At 37.5% G+C, this 22,258-nt stretch overlaps 1 protein-coding gene across 2 annotated transcripts in view; it reads right to left on the reverse strand.

Annotated features, from left to right (window-relative positions):
* MEGF9 (multiple EGF like domains 9) overlaps positions 1–22,258 on the reverse strand; it is an 83,713-nt gene that overhangs the window by 30,098 nt on the left and 31,357 nt on the right. For both annotated transcript variants that reach the window (XM_081067464.1, XM_081067465.1), the window contains one exon: positions 13,437–13,638. In XM_081067464.1, coding sequence (XP_080923590.1) covers positions 13,437–13,638 — 202 coding nt within the window. The remainder of the gene's footprint in view (positions 1–13,436; positions 13,639–22,258) is intronic.

Below are 22,258 nucleotides of genomic sequence, written 5' to 3' on the forward strand. Positions count from 1 at the left end.
CCAGTCTCTAGGTGGATGAATCATGACTATCCACACCCAGACCTGTATTTACCTGAGACTCATGTTGTCACATCTAATCTTGCCCATTCTATTTTAGAGTACGGTGGGAAAGCCTTGGAGTCAGATAGATCTGGGCTCAAATCTAACCTCCGCCATTTATTAGTTACGCCATGTTGCTAAGTAACTCAGCCTCTAAGAGCAAGACAGCGAAGTTGCTCTGAGAAGTCGGAGAGGTTATGTGTAAAGCGTCAAGCACAGAGGTTTGACATTGTTCATCAAATGTTAATTTCCTTCTGTTCCTCCTGCTGCCTCTCCTGGACTGTGCAGCTTCTTTAGGTGATTACTTTGGTCAAAAAGCTAATATATTTCCCTGCAAAAACTTTTCTTTCAAATATGTATAATGTCTTTTACTGGACATTCTATTCAACTGTAGAACTCTTTAAAAAATCAATTCTTTTGCTGAGCAGAAGCTTTTCAGTTTGATACAGTCCCATTCATTTATTTTTGCTTTTACCTCCCTTACCTTTGAAGTCAAATTCATAAAATGCTCTTTGAACCCAGGGATCATAAGTTCAGTACCTATGCTTTCTTCTATGCAGTGCATTATAGAAATGTACACTGGAAACCTATACGATTTTACTAGCCATTGTCACCTCAATACATTTAATGGAAAAAAAATCAATTCAAGACCAGCAAAAATAAAACTTAATTAAAGAAATGGTCATAGTGTATGTGTTAGAAATTGGGAGAAGAGATAAAGAAGATTCTGTTATTAACACAAGCCACGTTTCATGACTGTTTTGGGCACTGTGAGAACATCTATGTCTCTACTGTATATTTAGAATAAAACTTAAACTTCATGGATCTCAGATCTCTTTGAGAATGTACTGAATTTGAGTGTATGTTACAGATGTCCTCCACAAAAACACGTACATATTCACCATCACACTCCATGTGCTTCGCCCCTCTTGGGTTAAGAACTGCTGACCGTGGTCACAGGGGCATATACTAACTGAGAGCCGAACACCAGGGGAGGTTAATAAACAGAAGGAACAGGAGACCTCGAAATGACTCTTCTCACTCTGATATTTAATAGATATCCGACCTTGGGCTCATCATGTAACCTTTCGATTATTACTTCTCATCTGTGATTTGATGGATAATCACCCTTCCCTACCTCTCAGAGTTGGTGTTAGAATCAAATGAGAAAATGTACAGGAGAAAAGGATACTATTATTTGTAAATGACTTTATAATTCATTATTTACATTCCCTGGAAATGTACTGAATTTATAAACACAGGAGAAAGCCTGAAAAACCCAAATTATTAAAACATATGGAATATATCATACCAGAGAATTCATTTAGTATATAAAGAAACATAATAATGAAATTAACAGCTTTTAAGCTAGTCCCATACACTTTGAATGTCAGAATAATCATGGCTGAAGCACTTATGTACCTTTTCATAGGAAATCTAGAGACGCTTCAAGTCCAAATCTCTCTCCGGGATTGAAAAATTTAGGTATTTTGAGTGGAAATCAAATCCAAAGAGAAAAAAGATGAATAGTCCCATATTTCTCTCTACCCTCTAGGAAACATTTCTTGCTATGAAAAAAACCATATGAGATGGAAAAAGTCATGCTGACTTAATTTTCTTTCAAGGGAACACAGGGAAAGACAAAGCCTTCTTTGTGGCAACAAGCATCCTTCTATTTTAGCCTAAGTCTAACAGAAGTTTCAGAAGCTCCTCTTTTAAAACTTTAGAGAAAAATTTCATTAAAATAGTCTATGAATTTGATTGAATATTCTAACCAAAATGGCAGATATTCAGGCCAGCAGAGTAAGTTCATTTCCTTATCTTCATTCCTCTTCTGGACCTAAGGCTTAGAATTATCACCAGGAACAAGTTTGTCCTAATAATACAGTAATATTATCCATAGTCCCTTGACTGATTGCTCCAAATAACAATTCTATTTACTTCTTATTTTGAAATAATACTAGATTTAAAGAAAAGTTGCAAATATAGTACAGATAGATTATATGTCATTCACCCAACTGCCCCTAATGTTAATTTCTCATAAAATCGTGGTATATTCATCAAAACTAAAAATCAACAGTACTATAATACTACTAACGAAACTACAGACTTTATCGGATTTCTCTAGTTTTTATCTCAATGTCCTTTTTCTGTTCCAGGATCCCATCCAGGAAACCCCCTTACATTTACTTCTGGTGTCTCCTTAGCCTCCTCCAATCTGAAGCTTTTGGAGAATATTGTTCAGATATTTTGTAAAATGTTCTCACTTTGAATTTGTCTGACATCTTGTCACAATTAGACTGAGGTTATAAAATTTGGGGAAGAATAAATATCAGAGGTCACGTGCCCTTCTCATTGCATCACATCAGGGACCACATGGCAGCCGGTATGACTTACTCCTGACATTATCTTGATCACTCAAATGATAACTTTTCATGCTAGGAATCTGTCTGTATGGTAGTAAACGTTAGTATGATTATCACACTAATTATTTGGAAAATAAGCAGAGGCTCAGCCACTCAGTTAATAACCCTGGAACCTACCAAAAGCACTACAGTTAGACAGACGGGTGTCGGTTTGAACCCGTTTCTGCTGCTTACTAGTTGTCTGTGTTGGGGAAAATTACTCAAGTCTCAGTTTCTTCACTTCTAAAGTGAGAATAATATCACTTCAATCAGTTGTTACTTTATCCTCACAAGATAGTACATAGAAAGCACTTAACCTGGCACATACCGTGTTTCCCCGAAAATAAGACCCAGCCGGACCATCAGCTCTAATGCGTCTTTTGGAGCAAAAATTAATATAAGACCCGGTCTTATATTATATTATGTTAGCTAAGATTGGGTCTTATATTATAGTAAAATAAGATAGGGTCTTATATTAATTTTTGCTCCAAAAGATGCATTAGAGCTGATAGTCTGGTTAGGTCTTATTTTCGGGGAAACACAGTAGTTAAACATTGAATAAATGTTAATACTGTTCCTTCCAGGATGGGGGGGTGGTAGTAATAGTAGCAGTATCGGCCAAGTTGTCTGGTATTTTCATCTCAGAAGGAAGTCAGACTACAGATCATAAAAACACTACATGTTTATAAGATTTTAAGATTGTTTAAGTGTAGTAAAATATCCTATCAGAGAGATATTTAATTAAAGGTTAAATCTGTGGTTTCTTTCTTCTTTAGCAAGAGATGTTTACAATTGCTTTGCCATTTGGGCAGGGACAGAAAATAATCTTGAAGCAGATTCTCCTGACTGGGTGCAGAATCATTTATTAGGTTTCCCTTAATTATGTAAGTATAGAAGGAATAAGCTCCACTGTCCTCAGTAAAGGTTTAGCAAGACCTTTCATATTGTGGAGGAAGGGGGATTTGGGGTTTGTTAGGTAAAAGATTCTACGGAATATCCTCAGCCAGGACTCTTGGAGCTGGGATGTGGCTGTACACATAAACAGAAGGAGTCGATTACGACCTCGAACTTTGGAGCCCTAATTTAGAGCATTCTTGAAAGAACTTGGCACTAAGGAAGTGGGGGTTTATCCTCCCTCAACGAACTGTTGCTGCCAATGATTCTGACCAGCATCATCAGAATAGTGAGCAAGCATCATCTGTCAGGTTGTCCAGGGCCAGGCTTCAACCCAGCAATTCCATGCAGGAGTGACAAACGACAATATCAGTGAATTGATCAGAATTATGTTCCCCTAATACTTAGCATCAAACTAGGATTAACTCCTAGAGTTATTGGAAAATTAGTAATTAATTGTTGTAGAATGGGTTGCCTCCAAAGGAAGGCACTGGACTTGCGTTACTGAGGTCGATGAGTATCAGAGCAATTAATGACTGTGGAAGTAAAATAGGTATGCCTATATTTGAACCCTGTTTGTGGAAAAGTCTGTCAGTTATATAAGCTTTCAACATCCCCCTATAATATTTGCTACCCCCACAGAACTCACTAAAAAGATGAATAGTTTTTAAAACTCATAAAAGGTAAAGGGCCTTTGGATTTATTTTTAGCAACACTGAAAGAACATGGGTATGGGGACACTGCTTGACACTTAGCAGCAAGGCTTATGGGGAAATAAAATCCCATGGGATACAGTGGGTGGGAACAACTACTGAAGCATAGGAAAGCAGATTCAATTCCTGCAGCCTGCAACAAAGAAAGAATGGTAAGCACAGGGAGAGGGTCTGAGCTTGAGAAGGAACCCTGGGACTGAGCAATTCCCTAAATTCAACTTAGTAATACGAACTACCTTTAGATTTGTGTGTATGTATTAATGCAAAAATCACAAACTTTCTAGGCAATTATGCAGAGAAACACTGCTATCATGGGGCATATCACCATTCTCACTATTCTCTAGTCTCTCAATATTTCCTCCTTTCCCACTCATATTGTTCTAACTTTGGCCCTTGTTAGTTTTCACTCTATCTCTAATCCCCAACCATCCGACTACTGCTAGAACACAGTGCTGATCTTTCTTCTGCTTAAAAATTGCTTCGTGAACAAAATCCAAATCATCTGTCTGGCCCTTAAGGCCTTCTGTGACCTGACCCCAGAAGGACTTGCCAAATTTATCTCCTCTGCCCCCACTCCTCTTCCACCTTATATCCTGTGTAAGCACATCTCTCAGACGTTAATCTTGCTGCTTCCTGTTCTGTAAAGATCTTTCCCACTTCTGTATGTCTAAATCCTTTCCTTTCTTCAAAACTGAAGTCAAAAGCTATCTCCTCAATGAAATCATCTCTGATTTTCCAGCGCTAAGTGATATCACCCAGTTTTTTAATCCCCTTAACATTTTGTCTTTATGTTTTATGACGTGGGTCAATTTTTACTTTGTATTATAATTATTTATATATGTATATATGATTTTTTTTCTTTGTGATATTATTAGACAAGAAGCTCCTTTGGTCTTCCCACTGAATTATTTGTCTTTTACTTCCCACAGAGTTTATTAAAGTATCCCACACCAAATTTGTTGAACACATAAACACCTTGGTACCAAATCCTGCATTTATATGCACTTGGTTATTTGTAGCATTAGCACAAGCATAACTACAGATTTGGGGGAGCCTCTCAGAAGAAGCAAGGTGTTTTAGTGTCATCAACAACAAAACTTTAACTTTAAAATATTTCAAACTGGCCCAGAAGTGGCTTCATAAAATGAAACAAGCAGAAGAGTCTGCAACAGGGTTTAGGGGAAGGAACATGTTTGCTCAACAGCAACTGCATCAATTCTGAGACAAGTGTCAATGTTGACAAAGGTCACCAAGAGCCGAGTGGGGGAAAAGTATGGTTGTTTTCATTCATTGGACTAACGCTGATGTCTAGTTAATAATTAGAAGCCCAGCAGGGCAGATCACACCCTGTACTGAATGGAGGAAGAAGACAGAAATGCACTGAAAACCATTCAGAGCTTTCCAAACTCTAATAGCATTGTTTACATTTAAACATCCATGCTGTCAGTGCCTTTTTCTGAATAAGCCCCTGTTTGGCCATTTTTTAACATTCAAATCTTAGTCTAATTTGTTGTAGCATGAATTTAGCATGATACTTGGTATAATGTGCTTAGAATATCTTCTAAGACATAAACCATTGGGCACTATACAAACATTTATTGAAACAAATGAACCACAATAGAGCAAAGGCTGAGGTCAGTTACCTGCTTTTGATTAAGATGACTACCTTTTAAAATTCTACATTCAAGGAAAAAAATAATTGAAAAGTACCACCAAAAAAGATAATTTACACTAGATATTGGTATAATTGCAAGAAAAATAATGAAGGTATAGAATACAGTTATTTTTAAATAAAATTAATACTACAAGGCTTTGTTCTGTTTTCCTCTAAGCTAGCGCTAGGAAATGCTAGTTAAGAGGACTTCTTGCCCTTGGCATACCATGTGTGCAACTGTCCACAGGACATCTCTGTCTGAATGGCCCACAGTCACTTTGCAATGAACGTGTTTGAAACCTAACATCGTCATCACGTCCCTCCACCTGGCTTATCTACCTGTGTTCTTTATCCAGTTAATAGAATATCCCTTCACTCAGGTGCCCAAACCAGAGAAGAAACGTGGGAGTTATCGCTCTGTCTCTCCCTTACTCTGTACACACTATACGTACCATCAACTATGTCGTCGTATAGACGTTCTCTTCCAAATATTTCTTACACTGGTTCTCTCCTCTCTAGTAGCACCTTTGCCAAGGCTAATGGCTTAGTTCAGACCTTCCACCTCTCTGACTTGGACTGTTACAACAGCCTTTTCACTGGTCTCTTTGCCGGAGCTTACTCTCTCTTGCCACCAGACCTCCGATAGAAGGATTTTTCTAAAAAGCAAATCCGAGGGCCCTCCTTACCCGACGTTCTTCACTGGATGAACTAATTAGCATGGCATATCAAGCCCTCCATGGCCTGACCCTTTTTATTCTTCATTCATTCATTCTGTCCATTCATTGAGTATTTACTGACAGCAGTTTCATCTCTTACCATGCCCCACCCTCCTTCACCCCCTGCTCTCCACCATTACCACGTGTTCCCAGCCTTCAAGAAACAGCCACTTGCAATCTACTAAAGATGCCTTATTCTTTCATTCAGATTTTACTCATCCTTCCAATCTCAATTTAAATACAGCTTCCTTTCTCAAGACCTCCTTGAATCGAATCGCCTGTGTACTTCATGAGTCCTCATACTTGGACGGAAGTCCTCATACTTCCTTCCGTCTTCCCTCCAGACACTAAATTCCTTGAGCACGGACAGGGAAAATGCCTTTGGACACATAATTGGGAGACGTGATGTCTTTATTAAATAAAATGAGTAAATAAAATGATGAAGCTTTCCTCCATTGTTGATGGTACCTAGTGAGCACATAATCTTCCCTTGATCTCTCAGAATTACAGGCAAAGTAATAAATAAGAATTTACACAAGCAGTTGTTACTCCCGATTATTACACAAGAGATGAGTTTCAGAGCCCCACAGGAATACGAATGAGCCTCGGAGGTTTTCTCATCTTTCTATTGACATTTATTTCAGCATATATTTACTTTATGAGTAAAATTTTGCTCTCTGTCTTGGGGCATAGTCTCATGATTAAAAATGCAAGGTAGTAAATATTTCAAAATACACTGTATAGCACCAACCACTGATTTTATGGAAAGGATATTACACCACTACAAACTTCTTTTCTATCTTAGAGAGACAGTCCAGAATGAGGCACCTTGGGTACTAACTAACCTACTATGAATACATTTTTAAAAATCTTAAATCTGTGTATAATTCCCTACATACGAAGTCAGTCCGGGCAACATTTTAAGGGTTGTATTAAGAGACCCAGTCTCTCACTAGGCATACTGCTGTTTATGATAAAATGCTGTCTGATTTCGCCACTCATTTATTAAACATATGTCCAAATGTAAGTCAGGAAAACATTCGAAATGCTCCCAAAAGCAAAAACGAAAAGTCAAGATATTCTAGACCAGCTCCTTCCCAATTAAACAGGTTGGAACACCAATGGCGATGTGAGGGGGTGGCCATCTGTCAGTACATAAAGGACTCTGTGTTTGCACACAAAGACATTGCACAACCCACATCTGTCTCCTGTAGCCAAATTCTACGCTCTCTGGGACAACTCCCACTGAAATATATGGGCATAAAGAACAAGGAAATGAATTTTTAAAAAGCCAGCTGTTCGTTCCATGGGCATTAGATGTATGAGAGAATCAGGACAGAATTGAGTCCGCTTTTCTATTTTTATTTATTTTTAAAAAGAGAAGAGGGAGGTCAAACAGAAGAGAATTTGAGTAGGTGTTAGGAGATCAGATTTTTCATCTTATTGTATAATCTTATAAAATTCACTTGAATTCACATGGCTTTCTCCTCCTGATAAAGTCTTCTTATCTCTCTAACTTCCCCTATCATAACTTGGAAGACACATCTTACGCCGCACCTTCTCTGGAAAGCTGTTCCTTATTACATCAGCTTATCCCTGTTCTTTTCCCACTCTAAACTACCCCACTTAGAAATTTAGCATATATTTATAAACTGTTGTGTATTGGCTTTTAGTAGTTCTGTGTCCTTTAGTCTTGCACAGGTTATACTTCCTTGACAAGAACAAAAGAAATACTGTTTTCACTCCAAAGTTTTTACTCCTTTCGTGATTCTATCCCTTACTTTTTTTTTTTATCAAAACAGATTCAACTCAAAAGGATAACAATATAATAGATATTGTAATTGATAATTATTCACTGAAGGGCTGGTCCTCTATGTTCTCAGTTTCTACTGAGCTAAAATGGATTGCTCCTTACCGAGACGTTATTTAGACAGCGTGAGCTACATCATACTGGAGTCAGGGTCTGATGACCAGAGCACAACCAGAAGACAGTCGTATAAAATGTCAAATAGTCTGCACCACAGCATCAAAGTTCCTTAAAATATGCACTCACTGTGCTCAGTAGCTGCGATTTTGAGAAAGGCTGTATCAGCATAGTGGATAGGAAAACAGATTCTTGATCTAGATTGCAAATGTTTTCATCCCAACTCTTTCACTTACTGGCTACTACCTTGTAAGTTTAGCAAATTACCTAACTTGCAATTTTTTTCCTGTGCAAATGATGATGATGATGGTGGTGATGGTGATGATGGTAATGCCAACCTCATATGGTTGCTGTAAGGAGTAAATGAATTACTACATGCACAGGGCCTAGGATAGTGCCTCGCATGTATCTAATTTTAGCTATTATTATTATTATTATCATTATTATTCTAAAATATAGAATATACAATTTTAAAAGGTTTAATAGGTTTCTTCATCTAAATGCTTTTTTTCCTTGTTGGAAAGAAGAATTTCTTCTTCAACGTACCAACAGAAACAAACCCCCCAATCCCTACTCGCAGCCGAGCCTGGTCAACTTCACCCTCCTCCTGTGTGAGTCACCCATTCTAGTCCTCACTTTTTTAAAAACAGATTCAACTCCTAAGGAGTCACAGAGCTGAACCTACGTGCCAGTCACGATGTACACAGGTACACACACACACACACACACACACACACTATTCTCACAAAAAATCCTTTCTGTTACATACATTAATCCTGTGTTACATACATTAATCCTATTTTACAGATGAAAACACTGAGGCTCTGAAAGGTCAAACATCTTAATCAAGGCTGTACAGTTAGTAAATGGCTAAACCAAGAATGGAATCAAAGTCTACTAATTTCAGATTCCATTTCCTTTCTACTACATAGCACACTACTTGCCTACAATTTCCTTTTACCCCTAACTCACTTACATATAATTTATAACAGAGCAGAACATAGAGGTGTTTCCTCATAGTTCACCATATGTTCTTGCCAAAGCACATAGTTCTGCAATTTCCCATTTCTGTTCTCTAGCCTCAGGTCAACTTAACTTCCTTCCTGGTAGTAAGAAATGTGGTGCTTAGAGCTGGATTTAGAGATCCCATGCCTTCCTTCTAAAGACTTCCTTTAAGTGCAGCCTTTTAAGTGACTTTTGTGATATATTGCTTGTTCTGACAAATTGCCTGACATTCTGAAATAATAGTGTTTAAAAATTTTTTAATTAAACATTACTCTGTAGTAACTTATAGAAAAGAAGTATGGAATTATCTTTAAAAATTTAATATGCCTATCCTTGGGGCCAGAGACAATCAAGAAATAGAGCATGGAGGAAAGCTTATTGGAAGAGAAGTCAAGAAACTGAAAGGCCAAAGCACTGTTACCATGTTTCCCCGAAAATAAGACCTAACCAGACCATCAGCTCTGGTGTGTCTTTTGGTGCAAACATTAATATAAGACACAGTCTTATATTAAAATATAATATATAATATAATATTACACCGGGTCTTATATTAATTTTTGCTCCAAAAGATGCAGTAGAGCTGATGGTCCGGCTAGGTCTTATTTTGGGGGAAACACGGTAGGATCGTCTATAGATACTACTGAAATCATCCACAATTATGACACAGGTAGTATCAGACTGGCAACAGTGAGTCATGTGAAAAATACGGGGTAGTGCCCAGAAGGGGGAACAGCCGCAAGGACACGTAATGACATAGTCTATCGCTATGAGCTTCAGAGGAGGGGTTTTTAGGAAGGAAAAAGGGAGAGCACTCCGGGAATGGCAGCGAGGAACAAGGAAGATATGCATTCCAACTCTAGATCCAGACAGGTAAGAGGAGTGGGAGAGAAAACAGCCACCGCCTGCAAGGGCTGCAGGGTGGTGGGAGAAACAAGGTTCTCACAGATTTCAATGAAAAGGCAAACGACAGGAGAAATCAACACAGTTGGACAGTGTGCAGATAATATAAAGTCATGTGTTACTCATTAAAAACGGGGATCTCCTAAGGGTAATAGAACCATCGGGCACATCTAGAAAATAGCCCATGTACACTAGGTAATACTAATAATGATACTGGTGTCTTGCACCTCATGCTTACCATCAATCATGCATTACTGAAAACCAGAATATTCTGTATGAAATACTAACGCAGAACCTATTTTCTAGTATTTTAAATGGAAAAATTACGATTCATTACGTATCAACCCCAAACCACTAAACCGACTTCCTACAGTGTAACTAAAGCACAGTAAAGCACCTCTATGTAAGCAACAAATTCCAATGTACAATATAAAATACCTAAAGCTTCACTTCCTGATCCAAAACAATCAGTGATTAACAGTTGGTTCACAGGCAGTAACACACCGCTCATCAGCTTTGCTGGCGTGTAGCGCACTGGACAAACTGTCCACATGTGATTCTGACATTCTACCAATTATACTGGGAATTTAACACAGGACTTCCCACATATTATTTTGTTAAATGTTGTATATGGCTTTTTTGAGTGTCTGGGCCATAAATACAATTTTTTTGGTATATGATCATTAGCCAAAACACAATGAATGGAGAGATAAGTGCATTCTAGGATATTTGTTAACTGCCAAGAGGTTTTCTACTAGGAAAAACATTAATTGTGAAGTATTCTGCTTCACAGAATAAACACTGGCTCATTACATTTGTGCAACTGGATTGAATGGCAGCTCAAGTGTGAGAACTTGGCAAGTCAACTATACCCTTTATACATCAAAATTCTCATATCCAAGTGGTCAAGTAATAGTGGTCTCCTCGGGTGAGTTTTTGTGAAGATGAAAGGAGGAAACGCACATAAAGCAGTTAGCACAGTGCTCTAGCATATGGCACGTGCTCAGTAAATGGTTCCCATTGTTATTTTTATTGTCTGCCTAGCAAGTAAGACTGTAAAACTTTACACATGCGCTGTCTTGCTTGATCCTTAAGACAAAACAACTCTATACAGGAGAGAGACAGGATGCTTAAAAGAAGTAAAGTGACTTGTCCAAAGCTATATCGTTACCTGGCAATACCCACCAGGATGGGAACTCTAAACCAGGAGTTGGCAAACTTACTGTGAAAGATCCAGATAGTAAATATTCTAGGCGTACAGGCCTCTGTCAACACTGCAGGCAGCTCTGTCACTGCAGCACAAAAGCAGCCATAGATCCCGGGGAAACAAGCAGGTGTATCTGTGTTCTGGTGACACTTCACTTACCCAAACAGGCAGCAGGCTGGATTTAGTTCATGGGCTACAGTTTACACACCCTGCCCTGGACCTTTGAATTACACACCTTTCTACTGCTTTATAATTACTACCTATTTTTGAAGGGTGTTTTAGCTTATGCCACTTAATGACACTGTCAGGAAAAAGATGAATCAAAAATAATTTGAAAAAGAACCATAAAAACAGTAAGATATTATATAAATATTAGTATTATTTTTTCCCTCTTCTCCTGCTTCTAAAACTCTCTCTCAATTCTCTCCTTATTTCTTTCTCCTCTGATAAGGCACTTTGGCCTAGTAGTAAACACTTTTCCTCTCTCTCCAAAAGTACTCAAGACAAGTTATGTTTGCAGAATCTTATCCTAAAAGAAGCAGTGGACATGCCATGAGATACTAGAATAAACAAATCTCATCTTTTAAAATACTAAGAAAAGTGAATCTTCTGAATACAACTTGTGTGGGCATGTTTTTGTGGAGTAAAGGGAGCAATGGTAAGCAACTACAATATTCTCAACCTCAACTGACAGAGCTCATCAGTTTTCTCATTATAAAAGCCATATAGCAGGTTAGTAAGGATGCTGGACTTGGAATTGGAAGACCTAATTTGGAATTCCTTCTCTGCCATTTACAACCTTTGTGATATAATAACCTATGTAAAAGTAGTTATTGTGAGAATGAAGACAAATAACTATTTTAACAAACCAAGCATCATAAATGTATTACTGTTGCACTTGAAATGATAAACTTCTTAACCAAGTTCACTTCTATATTTTTAATGGAAGTACAATTTGACACTATATTGTATAATAGCACACTATGATTTATAAAGAAGCATACAAAATATCTATAGCTAAGTATAAAGAAGCTTTTCTGCCAAGGAGCTAAACTTTCTTTAAAAATATTCCCTCATTAAGCTAACAATATTCCCTTGAAACTGAAACAAACCAGAATTTATTCAGTAATGTATACTATGTATTTATATACATTCTACTTATTTAACCTTCACAACAACCTTGAGAAGAAACTGAGAATCAGAGAAATGAAATAACTTGCTCAAAACACGAAGCTCCTAAGTGGTAGCAGTTCTTGGATCCCCCTCCTGGTTAGATTGATTCTAAAGCCCATGTTCTTTTCTTTACATAATAACATCTCTTCAGCTTTTTGACTTGGAATCCACAAAAAGCTACGTGTCTCATACAAGGTCAAAGAATAATTACTTTCAGTAGAGTAGAAGGCAAATCCTCAGATTCCGGGATGCTGTTCTATTAGATTAAATCACCTCCAACTAACATACTATTATAAAAGTAATTTTCAGACAATTCCTGCTTAATCCAGTTTTGGGCCCCAAAACTGTGCTGCTAGATAGAGTGAAACCAGTCCTTTTCCCCACTAGTGAAAGAAATTAACACATTAGCCAGTTTAAGCTTTGGGTATGCAAAGAAACAGTTCTAGAATTTTGATAAGAGAAAAATAAACCAAAGAGTATGTTTCCTGAAACTCCAGTGGTATGCTAATAAACATAACAGGAACATTTCCACTGGAAATGCCTGGAATGTATTGCTTCCAGAAAGCAGACTGCTTTCTCAATAATTTTTTTTCTATGAAATTTAGAGAACCTATCACAAAGCAAAACTGGTGACTCAGGCGCTTCTGAAGAACTAAATCTATAAATCAGAAGCTTTGTAATCTTGACATTAAATACGATATACAAAATGAGGGAACAGAAGCACATGAACTATCTGGGAAGTCTGCGGCCCCTCCCTGTCAGTGTTTAGCCAGCTGGGTCGCCTCCACCGCGGGCAGGCGGCTTACCTGCTGCAGAAGGTGCTGAGGGCTCCGTGTGGGCTGCAGTCACAGGGCCCACACAGCCCGGAAGTGCGGTTCACGTAAAAGCCCTCCTTGCAGGTGTCGCAGTGAAGCCCCTGATAGCCTGGCTGACACTCACACTGCCCTGTGGTCTGGTTGCAGCGATTCACATCCAGGCTTCCGACCACAGAGCAGTTACAGATGTATTCTGCAAAGGAAAGAAGGAAAGAGACATTCACTAAGATTTAATGCTTTCTTAATAAAATGAACTCTGATTTTCTCAATAAATGTTCATGACAACTTTGTAAGGATGAATAAAATTAATTCTAGTTCAAATCCATTTTCTATGCCATTCACTTTATTTACATTGGCAAATATATACAGTACAGTACATAAAACTAGGTACCATTCGTAATGATAAAACTAACATCCTCAGTCTCCTCTCCAGTACTCTTCATTTCTAGCTCTTTGACCCTACACTCCAATGTGTGGGTGGCTCTGTGTGATATTAGTGTTTCTGGATTGTAAATCTCCAAAGGCAGGACCTATGCTTATCTACATGGCACTGAGAGCACACGCTGGAAATGACATGTTAAATAATAAATAATCCCACTGGATAGCTGCAAAAGTCCCAGGCTCAGATGGCTAAGTGTGACCATTGATATAGGTCAGACAAGATTGTGCTACGGCTGGCACCATAAGCCAGGGTGTTCTTCTCGGGAAGAAATTAATGGAGAATTGAAACTTTAAGAAAATGATGGGATAAACCCCGGATGAGAAAGTTTACAGGTCATCCTGATCAGTTGAGTGAAAACCAACCACAATTTGAATCTTTCCCAGATTTGAATCTCTTTCCCAAATTAAAAGATTTAGAAAATAAACATTTTCTTTAGATACATTTCAAATAGTTCTTCGTATGAAAATATTTAGAAGTCCTTGGCTTTAGTCTTTTAATGCAGATACATTTAAAGGTCAGTTAGGATTTGGTTTTTGCTATTGTTTATACTCATTTTATCAGAAAGAAATTATTTTCAACACAGTTTGACAATAACTGTTTCCACAGTATCAACATGGGACTTTGGAAACGTGCAAAAACTTATAGTTAAAATCAACTGCAGATAAAAGAAAACCATTCCAAAATAGCTATGAATCTAGGTTTAAAAAGCCCAGAGAAATCTATAGTACAAATTATACTTCTGAATAGATAATGCACTATATAAAATAGCACTATAATGATAAAAGTTTAGCTTGGGAAAAAAATCTTTAATGTAATTTTGATGATTTTTAAGTGTTACTAGGTAGCTGCAAATCCAGAGACTTGAACAGAAAGTTATGAAGGAGTTTGTTTCTCTATTCTAGTAAAGGAAATCAACCTTAAAATTCTTTATGTCATCATAAGCTGCTTATCCACACAAGTCAAAACAAAGGAATCCACAAAGATATTCCATTTGGTCAACCCTATACCAAACTGATGCCTCCCACATTTCTTCAGTTCCTAACCTTTGGCGTTAGCTTATCTTCCTGTTCTTCACACCTCTTCTAATTTGTGAATATACCAAATGAATGAATCTATATGGGAGAGTGATTGTTTTATATATATTTCAAGTTTGAGTGGTGAGTTAGTTACAAAACCTAGAGGAGAGTTCAGATTTCTTCAGCCCCAAACTTAGGAAAGGAATCAGCTTCCCATCTCAATCAGTGTTCTCATTTTTATTAGGCTATGTAAGCATGACATTTCTTTGACAGAGTTACATGTATTCACATTACTTCTAGTGTGTATATGAATGTGTGTGTGTATGTGTGTGTGCGGTTTTTGTAAATAAGGAAGCTGTGTTTAGTGGTCTGTAAACTTGCCAATGACAACTTCATGGCAAGACCTTACTCCACCAAAAATGACCAGAATGCTTAAAATAACATTTTTCTTCCAAAATCTGGCATAATTTCAACATACATCCAATTCCTCCTGTTAGACCAATTTCATCACAAGTTACCTAACCAAATTACACTGGTGTGGGCAGAACTAGCTCAAAAAAAAAAAAAAGAACAGATTAAGAAACTCTAGAACAAAGACTGAGAATTTTATTCTATTATTTTCTTACTAATGCACTTTCGTCTGAAACCTGAATTAGTGTTCCTAATGAATGAGATAAGATTAGTATATTTTTTTAAGAACCCAATTAGTCTAAGAGTTCTGAAACGAAAACGAAGGTTTTGTTTTTCCCCAGTAAAGTTCTAATGGATAAACCTTCAGTACTAACCAAGTTCATTAGTTATTATTTCTATAGAGCCAGTTCAATCTCTTATTATCTCCTGAACATAGTCTTTCTACACCCATCTCTGTGCCTTTGTTCAATCTGTTCCTCTTGGAATGCTCTCGTCTCCACATATTCAAACCTATCCCCTATGTCAAGACTCAGCTGCAGTTTACTCCTCCATCAACCCTAACTCTATTGCCTCTAGTGTGAATCTATAACATCTGCGACTTACAACTCTCATAGGACAATCATTTGAAGAGGCAGTAAAGTGAAGTGGTTATGGGCATGGACTGTAGAGCAGACAGGTTTACCTCCACCTCTCTCACTTACCAACTTTATGACCTTAGGCAAGTTAGCTAATCTTCTGCCTTCCTTTTCTTGTATGTAAAAAGGACATAGGTAATATGGCACGTGTAACAACACTGAGCCTCAACACATAAGCTGGAAGGGGTTAGGAGCACTGCAATAATTAATATGATCGCTGGAAGAAAGGGATACTAATAAAATAACATAAACACAATTCAGATGTCAGATTCATAGGCCACAGCTTTGTTATACCCTGTGGATAAAATCTGAGAGCCTGGGATTGGATTTATCACCATGGCAGTTTTAGAAAATGTCTGGGAAACAGACTGTCCTGACATCCAGAAATCCAAGTTGTGGGCCATCTAAGTAGAGAATAAGAGGGTATCCCACCTATGCAGGGCTCCATACATTACCACTATGGGTGCCCATGAATACAGTGACAAAAACAGAAGGGTTTATTTAGGAGGTGGTTTCTGAGAGGATGAAAAAGAGCAATTATGGATTACTAATCACCTTAACAGTAGCTTAGGTGAATGGCAACTATTTCAGCAAGACAGACCACCCTAGTGCCAGGGAGGGGGCTGAAGTGTCAAGACAAAAATACACTATCATGTTCACATTCCTCTCCAAACTAACCAAGGGAAGGGAAGCTGAAATGAAGGGACCAAGTCCAGGGAACGCGTGCGTCTGTCCTGTGTGGAGCTCAGATTCAAGGCCCGATCCCAGAGACTGACCTCGAACAAAATGAACTCAAGTTAAGTGACTATTAGGAGCACCAGGAATAAACGTAGAGCCACCGTGACCATCCATTAAGTTGTGTCAGGATAACGTGCTAGCTCGTAAGTAGAGCAAAATCTAAGGGCCTTCACAGTTCTTGATCTTCATATGGAACCAGATAGGAGTTAATCAGAAACAATGCAACTGACTAGGAGGCTGGCAAAATGAAAAAGAAGAAAGGAAATTTCAATGGATAGAAGCAGTGCCAAGGACCTACAGCCAAAGACAAGAGATGAAGCGCTGATTTTTTTAATGAGGTGAAATCACAGACACCAGAGCAGCACAAAAGAGCCTGCGACATGACTAATGGATATTAATGAGAATGAAACAATATGAAGAGGACGCATAAAGCGAATCACAAGCAAGTCGGAATGAAGTGCCAAAAAGCTCCTGCTGGCCGCCTAAGAGTAACTATGGGATAAACTCTCCATCATTTCAGTAGCCGGTTTCCTTTCAATGCCCTATAATTCTTAGAAAAACTCTAGAGAGAAATAATTAGACAAGAGTAACAAACGCTAGCAGAGAGACTGCAGTCTTTGGCAATGTTATTTCTTTTTGTTTGGCTTCCAAAGAACAATAAAATACAGTTATTTAGACCCTGAAGAAGAACAAGAAACTGAAATCTACCGAACTGTTTGAAAGTAGAACTATAACGACCCAAAGAAAAGACAACAGACCTTGAACTTATGGGATGATTTTGATGTAAAAGTATCCAAAGCAATCATTGCCTTTAAATCAAACACTGCACTTTTCGAGCATCCCCTCCCAAGGGCCGAGAGATGAAAATTGTAAGCACTGGGAGTCCCTTAAGCCCACTCCCCCTCCTGTTTTGTGCACAAACTCCTGTCCTGGTAAGAGATGATCTCCTTGAACTTACCAAAAACCTTTTCTGGGCCTTTCACACACCTGGTAGGCTTCTCTCTGCATCCCACTTTTAACACTTCATGTCCCTGGCTCAGTAAAAAGCCCATTATATCTTCCAGCCAATTCTAATTGTGTATTGGTATCTGTAGCGACTTTGATGAGAGTTTTTAGAAAAATATTAATTGTGATTATACGTCCTAATTAGCGTGTCCTCTATCTCTCTGTACCTCTTTCTGAAGTCCTCTCTGAGTGCTGCAGTTAACTGATGTCTGGAGACTCAAGCAGTTTGGTACAAGAGCGAGTTAGCTTTTTGCAGATAAAAAAGAACTATAAAAGCAGTAAATACAAGATTTGAATAAGAAAGTAAAAAATGTATCCTCCATCAATTCATGATGCAAATCTCACAGAACAAAGAAATGTTAAGTGATAACAGCATTATTGCTGAACTAAAATGATTACAAAACAAGTGTTGCATAAATACTGGAAAATATTTGTAAGTATAACTAACGGTACTCACAAGAATCTGGTTCAGGAATATAGGCTGAAATTCTGTCTATAGCCTCTTGCAAAACTGTGGAAACACATTTGCAAAACTCAATTTCTGACTCTTTTTCATTCCTTCAACAATGATTTCACTCTTGCTTTTCAATATTTTCAGATATTGAAAGAATAAAAAAACTGCTCCAGGCTATTCCAAAACTTTTCATTCTTCTCTATATTCAGAAGACATACAAAATGTACCATAATATTGATAGTATCTTCTGTTCAATCTCACAGTAGCAAAAACTAGAAAATAAGTATTTAAAAATGTGTTAAGGATCAGTACTCAATCTTATAACCAAATTTAAAATATTAAAAATTCATTAGTAAGTTTAAGCTTATCTGAAAAATTTTAAAAACATTATCAATATAAGCTATAAACAAACTATTGTAAGGTGTACTTTTTGTTCTTAAGTTACCTAGTATCAGTAAAAGGTGTTTCTCTTAAGTACCACCAGTTTTCAAATTTTTCTAAATATTCCCTAAAATAGGGGAAAGATTTATGCCCAGGGTTTCAAAATGCCTGGGAATTACATTTCTATTTGCATACTACACTTTAGTACCTTCAGCAGGAAAACAATTACTTTGTGAGTCAATATCAGGAGGTCCTCTATAATTACAGAGAAACTGAGTTTCTTGGGCTTATTATTAAATAGTAATAAACTGATTCCAGAATATAAAATATTTGGGGAGCTTTATGGACTGAGGTCCTAAGACAGGAGCCATGTTATATTACCCATCATATTGGAACAATTGTTACCATTTCCTGCATTTTACCCTAAAGCCAGGGGAAAACACATCTTCCCAACTATCCAGGGGATAACTTCCTAACCCTATACGTTCTCCCTTTCCTTTTTTTTTCTCTCTCTATTAATTGTGGTCTATTGTTTGAAAATTAAATGAGATAAAAAATACAATGCAAAGTAGGTCTACAATGTAACAATAAATACTATTTTCAATATTTGGATACATACTTTAGTATCTTTATTAGAAGAGCATGACCACTTGGTGAGCATATATCTAGAGTGCTGAAAAATATTATTTATTTATTTATTCAAATTCTAAGTGCAAAATGGATATCAGTTATTAGAGTGTTAAACTACGGTTTAACTTGCAAAAGTCGATAGATGTAGTTCTATTCTCTCTACACACAATGCAACCATTATAACAACATCCATTGAATGGAAATCAAAGAGTAAATTGCACATTAAGAGGCAATGAGTACCCACCTATTAGAATGGCTAAAGTTAAATAAACAAAAAATCTGATAATAGCAAGTGCTGACAAGGATGCAGAACAATTGAACTTTCAAAAATTACTGGTATAAAAAAATTACTGGTATAAATGCAACATAGTACGGACACTTTGAAAAACAGCTTAACAGTTTCTTATAAAGTCAAATATACTTTACCATATGACCCAGCAATTCCATTCTTAGGTATTTATCCAAGAAAAATAAAAACCTATGTTCACACAAAAACTTGTATACAATGTTTATGGTAGCTACCTTCCTAATCACCCAAGTCTGGAAACAACCCAAACGTCCTTCAACTAGTAAATTGGAAACACCATGGTACATTCTTACAATGGAATACCACTCAGCAATAAGAAGGAATGAATCTCTGACATGTAAGAATATGGATGGATCTCAAAGGCATTATGTTTAATGAAAGAAGCCAGACTCAAAAAGCTACCTATTGTATGGTTCCACTTTATATTCTGGAAAAGGCAAAACTACAAGAGCAGAGAACAGATCAGGGCTTTGCCGGGACCTGGGGGTAACTACAAAGGAGCAGCATGAGGGAATTTTGGGGGTAATGAAACTGTTCTGTGTCTTGATTGTGCATTTGTCAAAACTAATAGAACTGAATACCAAATGAGTAATTTTACTGGATGTATATTTAAAAACAAACAAAAACTTTTTTTAAAAAAGCAATGAGGTTTTACTACACTAGATTCTCAAATTTTGCCAGAGGGAAGACTTGGTGTGCCACAAATAACTCCTTTACTGGATTGAAGTCAGCATAAGACCCAACTAATAACTTAGTCTTTCTCAATGTTAGTCTTTTTAATGTTACAGTTAACAGCAAAAACTGATTAATGCTTTAGCTGACTATTGCATAAGGAGTATGAAACATTTTAGGATTTAAAATGTTATTTAACCAAAAGAAGTAGAATCTTTTCTTTTCCCTTTGGCTCCCACTTAAGTTGGGCTGTAATTACTTCTGTGCAGAATGAGGGAAAAGAGAAAAAAGTGAAAGATAAAGATGTATGGGGTTTCCATCCACTCTTTTTTCATATAATTGTTTATTTCCCTTCAAGATGCATTATTAAAAGCCCTACTCTATTTAAACAAAAACCAGGAAAATGTATCTAAGTATAAGACCATTGAATCTATTCTGTCTATCCAACATAGAACTTCACCCTTTTTCACAAACTTAGCATAGCATCTACAAAAATAATATCTTTTCTGATTTTCAAATTGAAAAGAAAAGGAAAAATAACTGTCATAATCAAGAATAGCAATACTTCATTCAAACCTCTGCCTATACATTAAAGGAACAGAAAATAACAATGAATTATATTGTATTCACTATAGGCCTGTTTCCCTAAGTGTATGGTGTATTTATTTCAAAAAGGACTTTTTATTAGGCCCATATTTCATCTTGGTAGGTTTAGAGTAAAGGAATCTCGGAAAGGCCTCATTCTAGGGAAAAGGAATTATCAACACAGAGTTTCATTTTTGTAAAAGGTCTTACTCTAGCGTAACACTGATACTCAAATTACATTTCACATTTATGCTATGCCAAGGCAGGGTCACAAATCTTTGCAAAGCTGGGAAACTCAATATTAAAGCTGATGAGTTTCTTGAGTTAAAGCAGACTTTATAGAAATGTGGAAAGTCTCAAAGGCACCACTTTTCAAGAAAAACTTTAAGCTTTACCTTTTAAAATAAAACTACATCCATTAAAATTCCCAATCAAAATTCACAATGACAAAATCTTTCTTTTACTTTATGGTCAACATATGAAAAAACGGGGATAACGGGACACAGGTTTTGTAGAAATTTTTCCATCTCACACTGAAGGACCATGTTGTTAGTGCTTGTCCCTGGCTCATTGTCGGTTTTCCACAATTCAGATAATCCATCTAACTAATGACACAAGATGACAAGGGTTGTAACAACTAGCTTTTACTACTAATAGTAACAAAGTTATTGAGCCTGTCCTACATGTACATCAAATAGCACACTAGAAACTTTGTAACTACATCTCCTTTAGTCCACCACAAACCTGTGAGGTAGGTACCTTGAATGAGGAAACTGAGTCAGAGATGAAACAAATTACAACTAAACAGTACTGGAGAATAGACTGGAACCCAAACTGAGTTACTCCAAAGTCCACATCTTTTCACCATGAGAAGCTTCTGCCTGTGAAAACGAGTAGAAAAAAAAAAACACTAGGCAGATGACACCTTAAAACCAGAATGTGCTGCTAATTAATCAGCTCTATGACCTTCAATAAGTCTAAAAGCTCTGAAGTTTAGTATATCAATCTATAAAATGTGGATGAGTCTTGCCATCTATTGATATGAAATACTGAGGTATAAAGTTAACATAACATGTGTATGATCTTTATGCTGAAAACTGCAAAACACTGGGACCGGCCCTGGGACCGGCCTGCTGGCTCAGGCGGTTAGAGCTCCCTGCTCCTAACTCTGAAGGCTGCTGGTTCAATTCCCACATGGGCCAGTGGGCTCTCAACCACAAGGCTGCCAGTTCAACTCCTCGAGTCCCGCAAGGGATGGTGGGCAGCGCCCCCTGCAACTAAGATTGAATACGGCACCTTGAGCTGAGCTGCTGCTGAGCTCCCGGATGGCTCAGTTAGTTGGAGCGCGTCCTCTCAGCCACAAGGTTGCCAGTTCAATTCCTTGAGTCCCTCAAGGGATGGTGGGCTGCGCCCCCTGCAACTAGAAATGGCAACTGGATCTGGAACTGAGCTGCACCCTCTAAAACTAACACTGAAAGGACAACAACTTGAAGCTGAACGGCGCCCTCCACAACTAAGATTGAAAGGACAACAACTT

This window comes from Rhinolophus hipposideros, assembly GCF_964194185.1.
Source record: "Rhinolophus hipposideros genome assembly, chromosome: 11".
In the NCBI taxonomy this organism is placed as follows: domain Eukaryota; kingdom Metazoa; phylum Chordata; class Mammalia; order Chiroptera; family Rhinolophidae; genus Rhinolophus; species Rhinolophus hipposideros.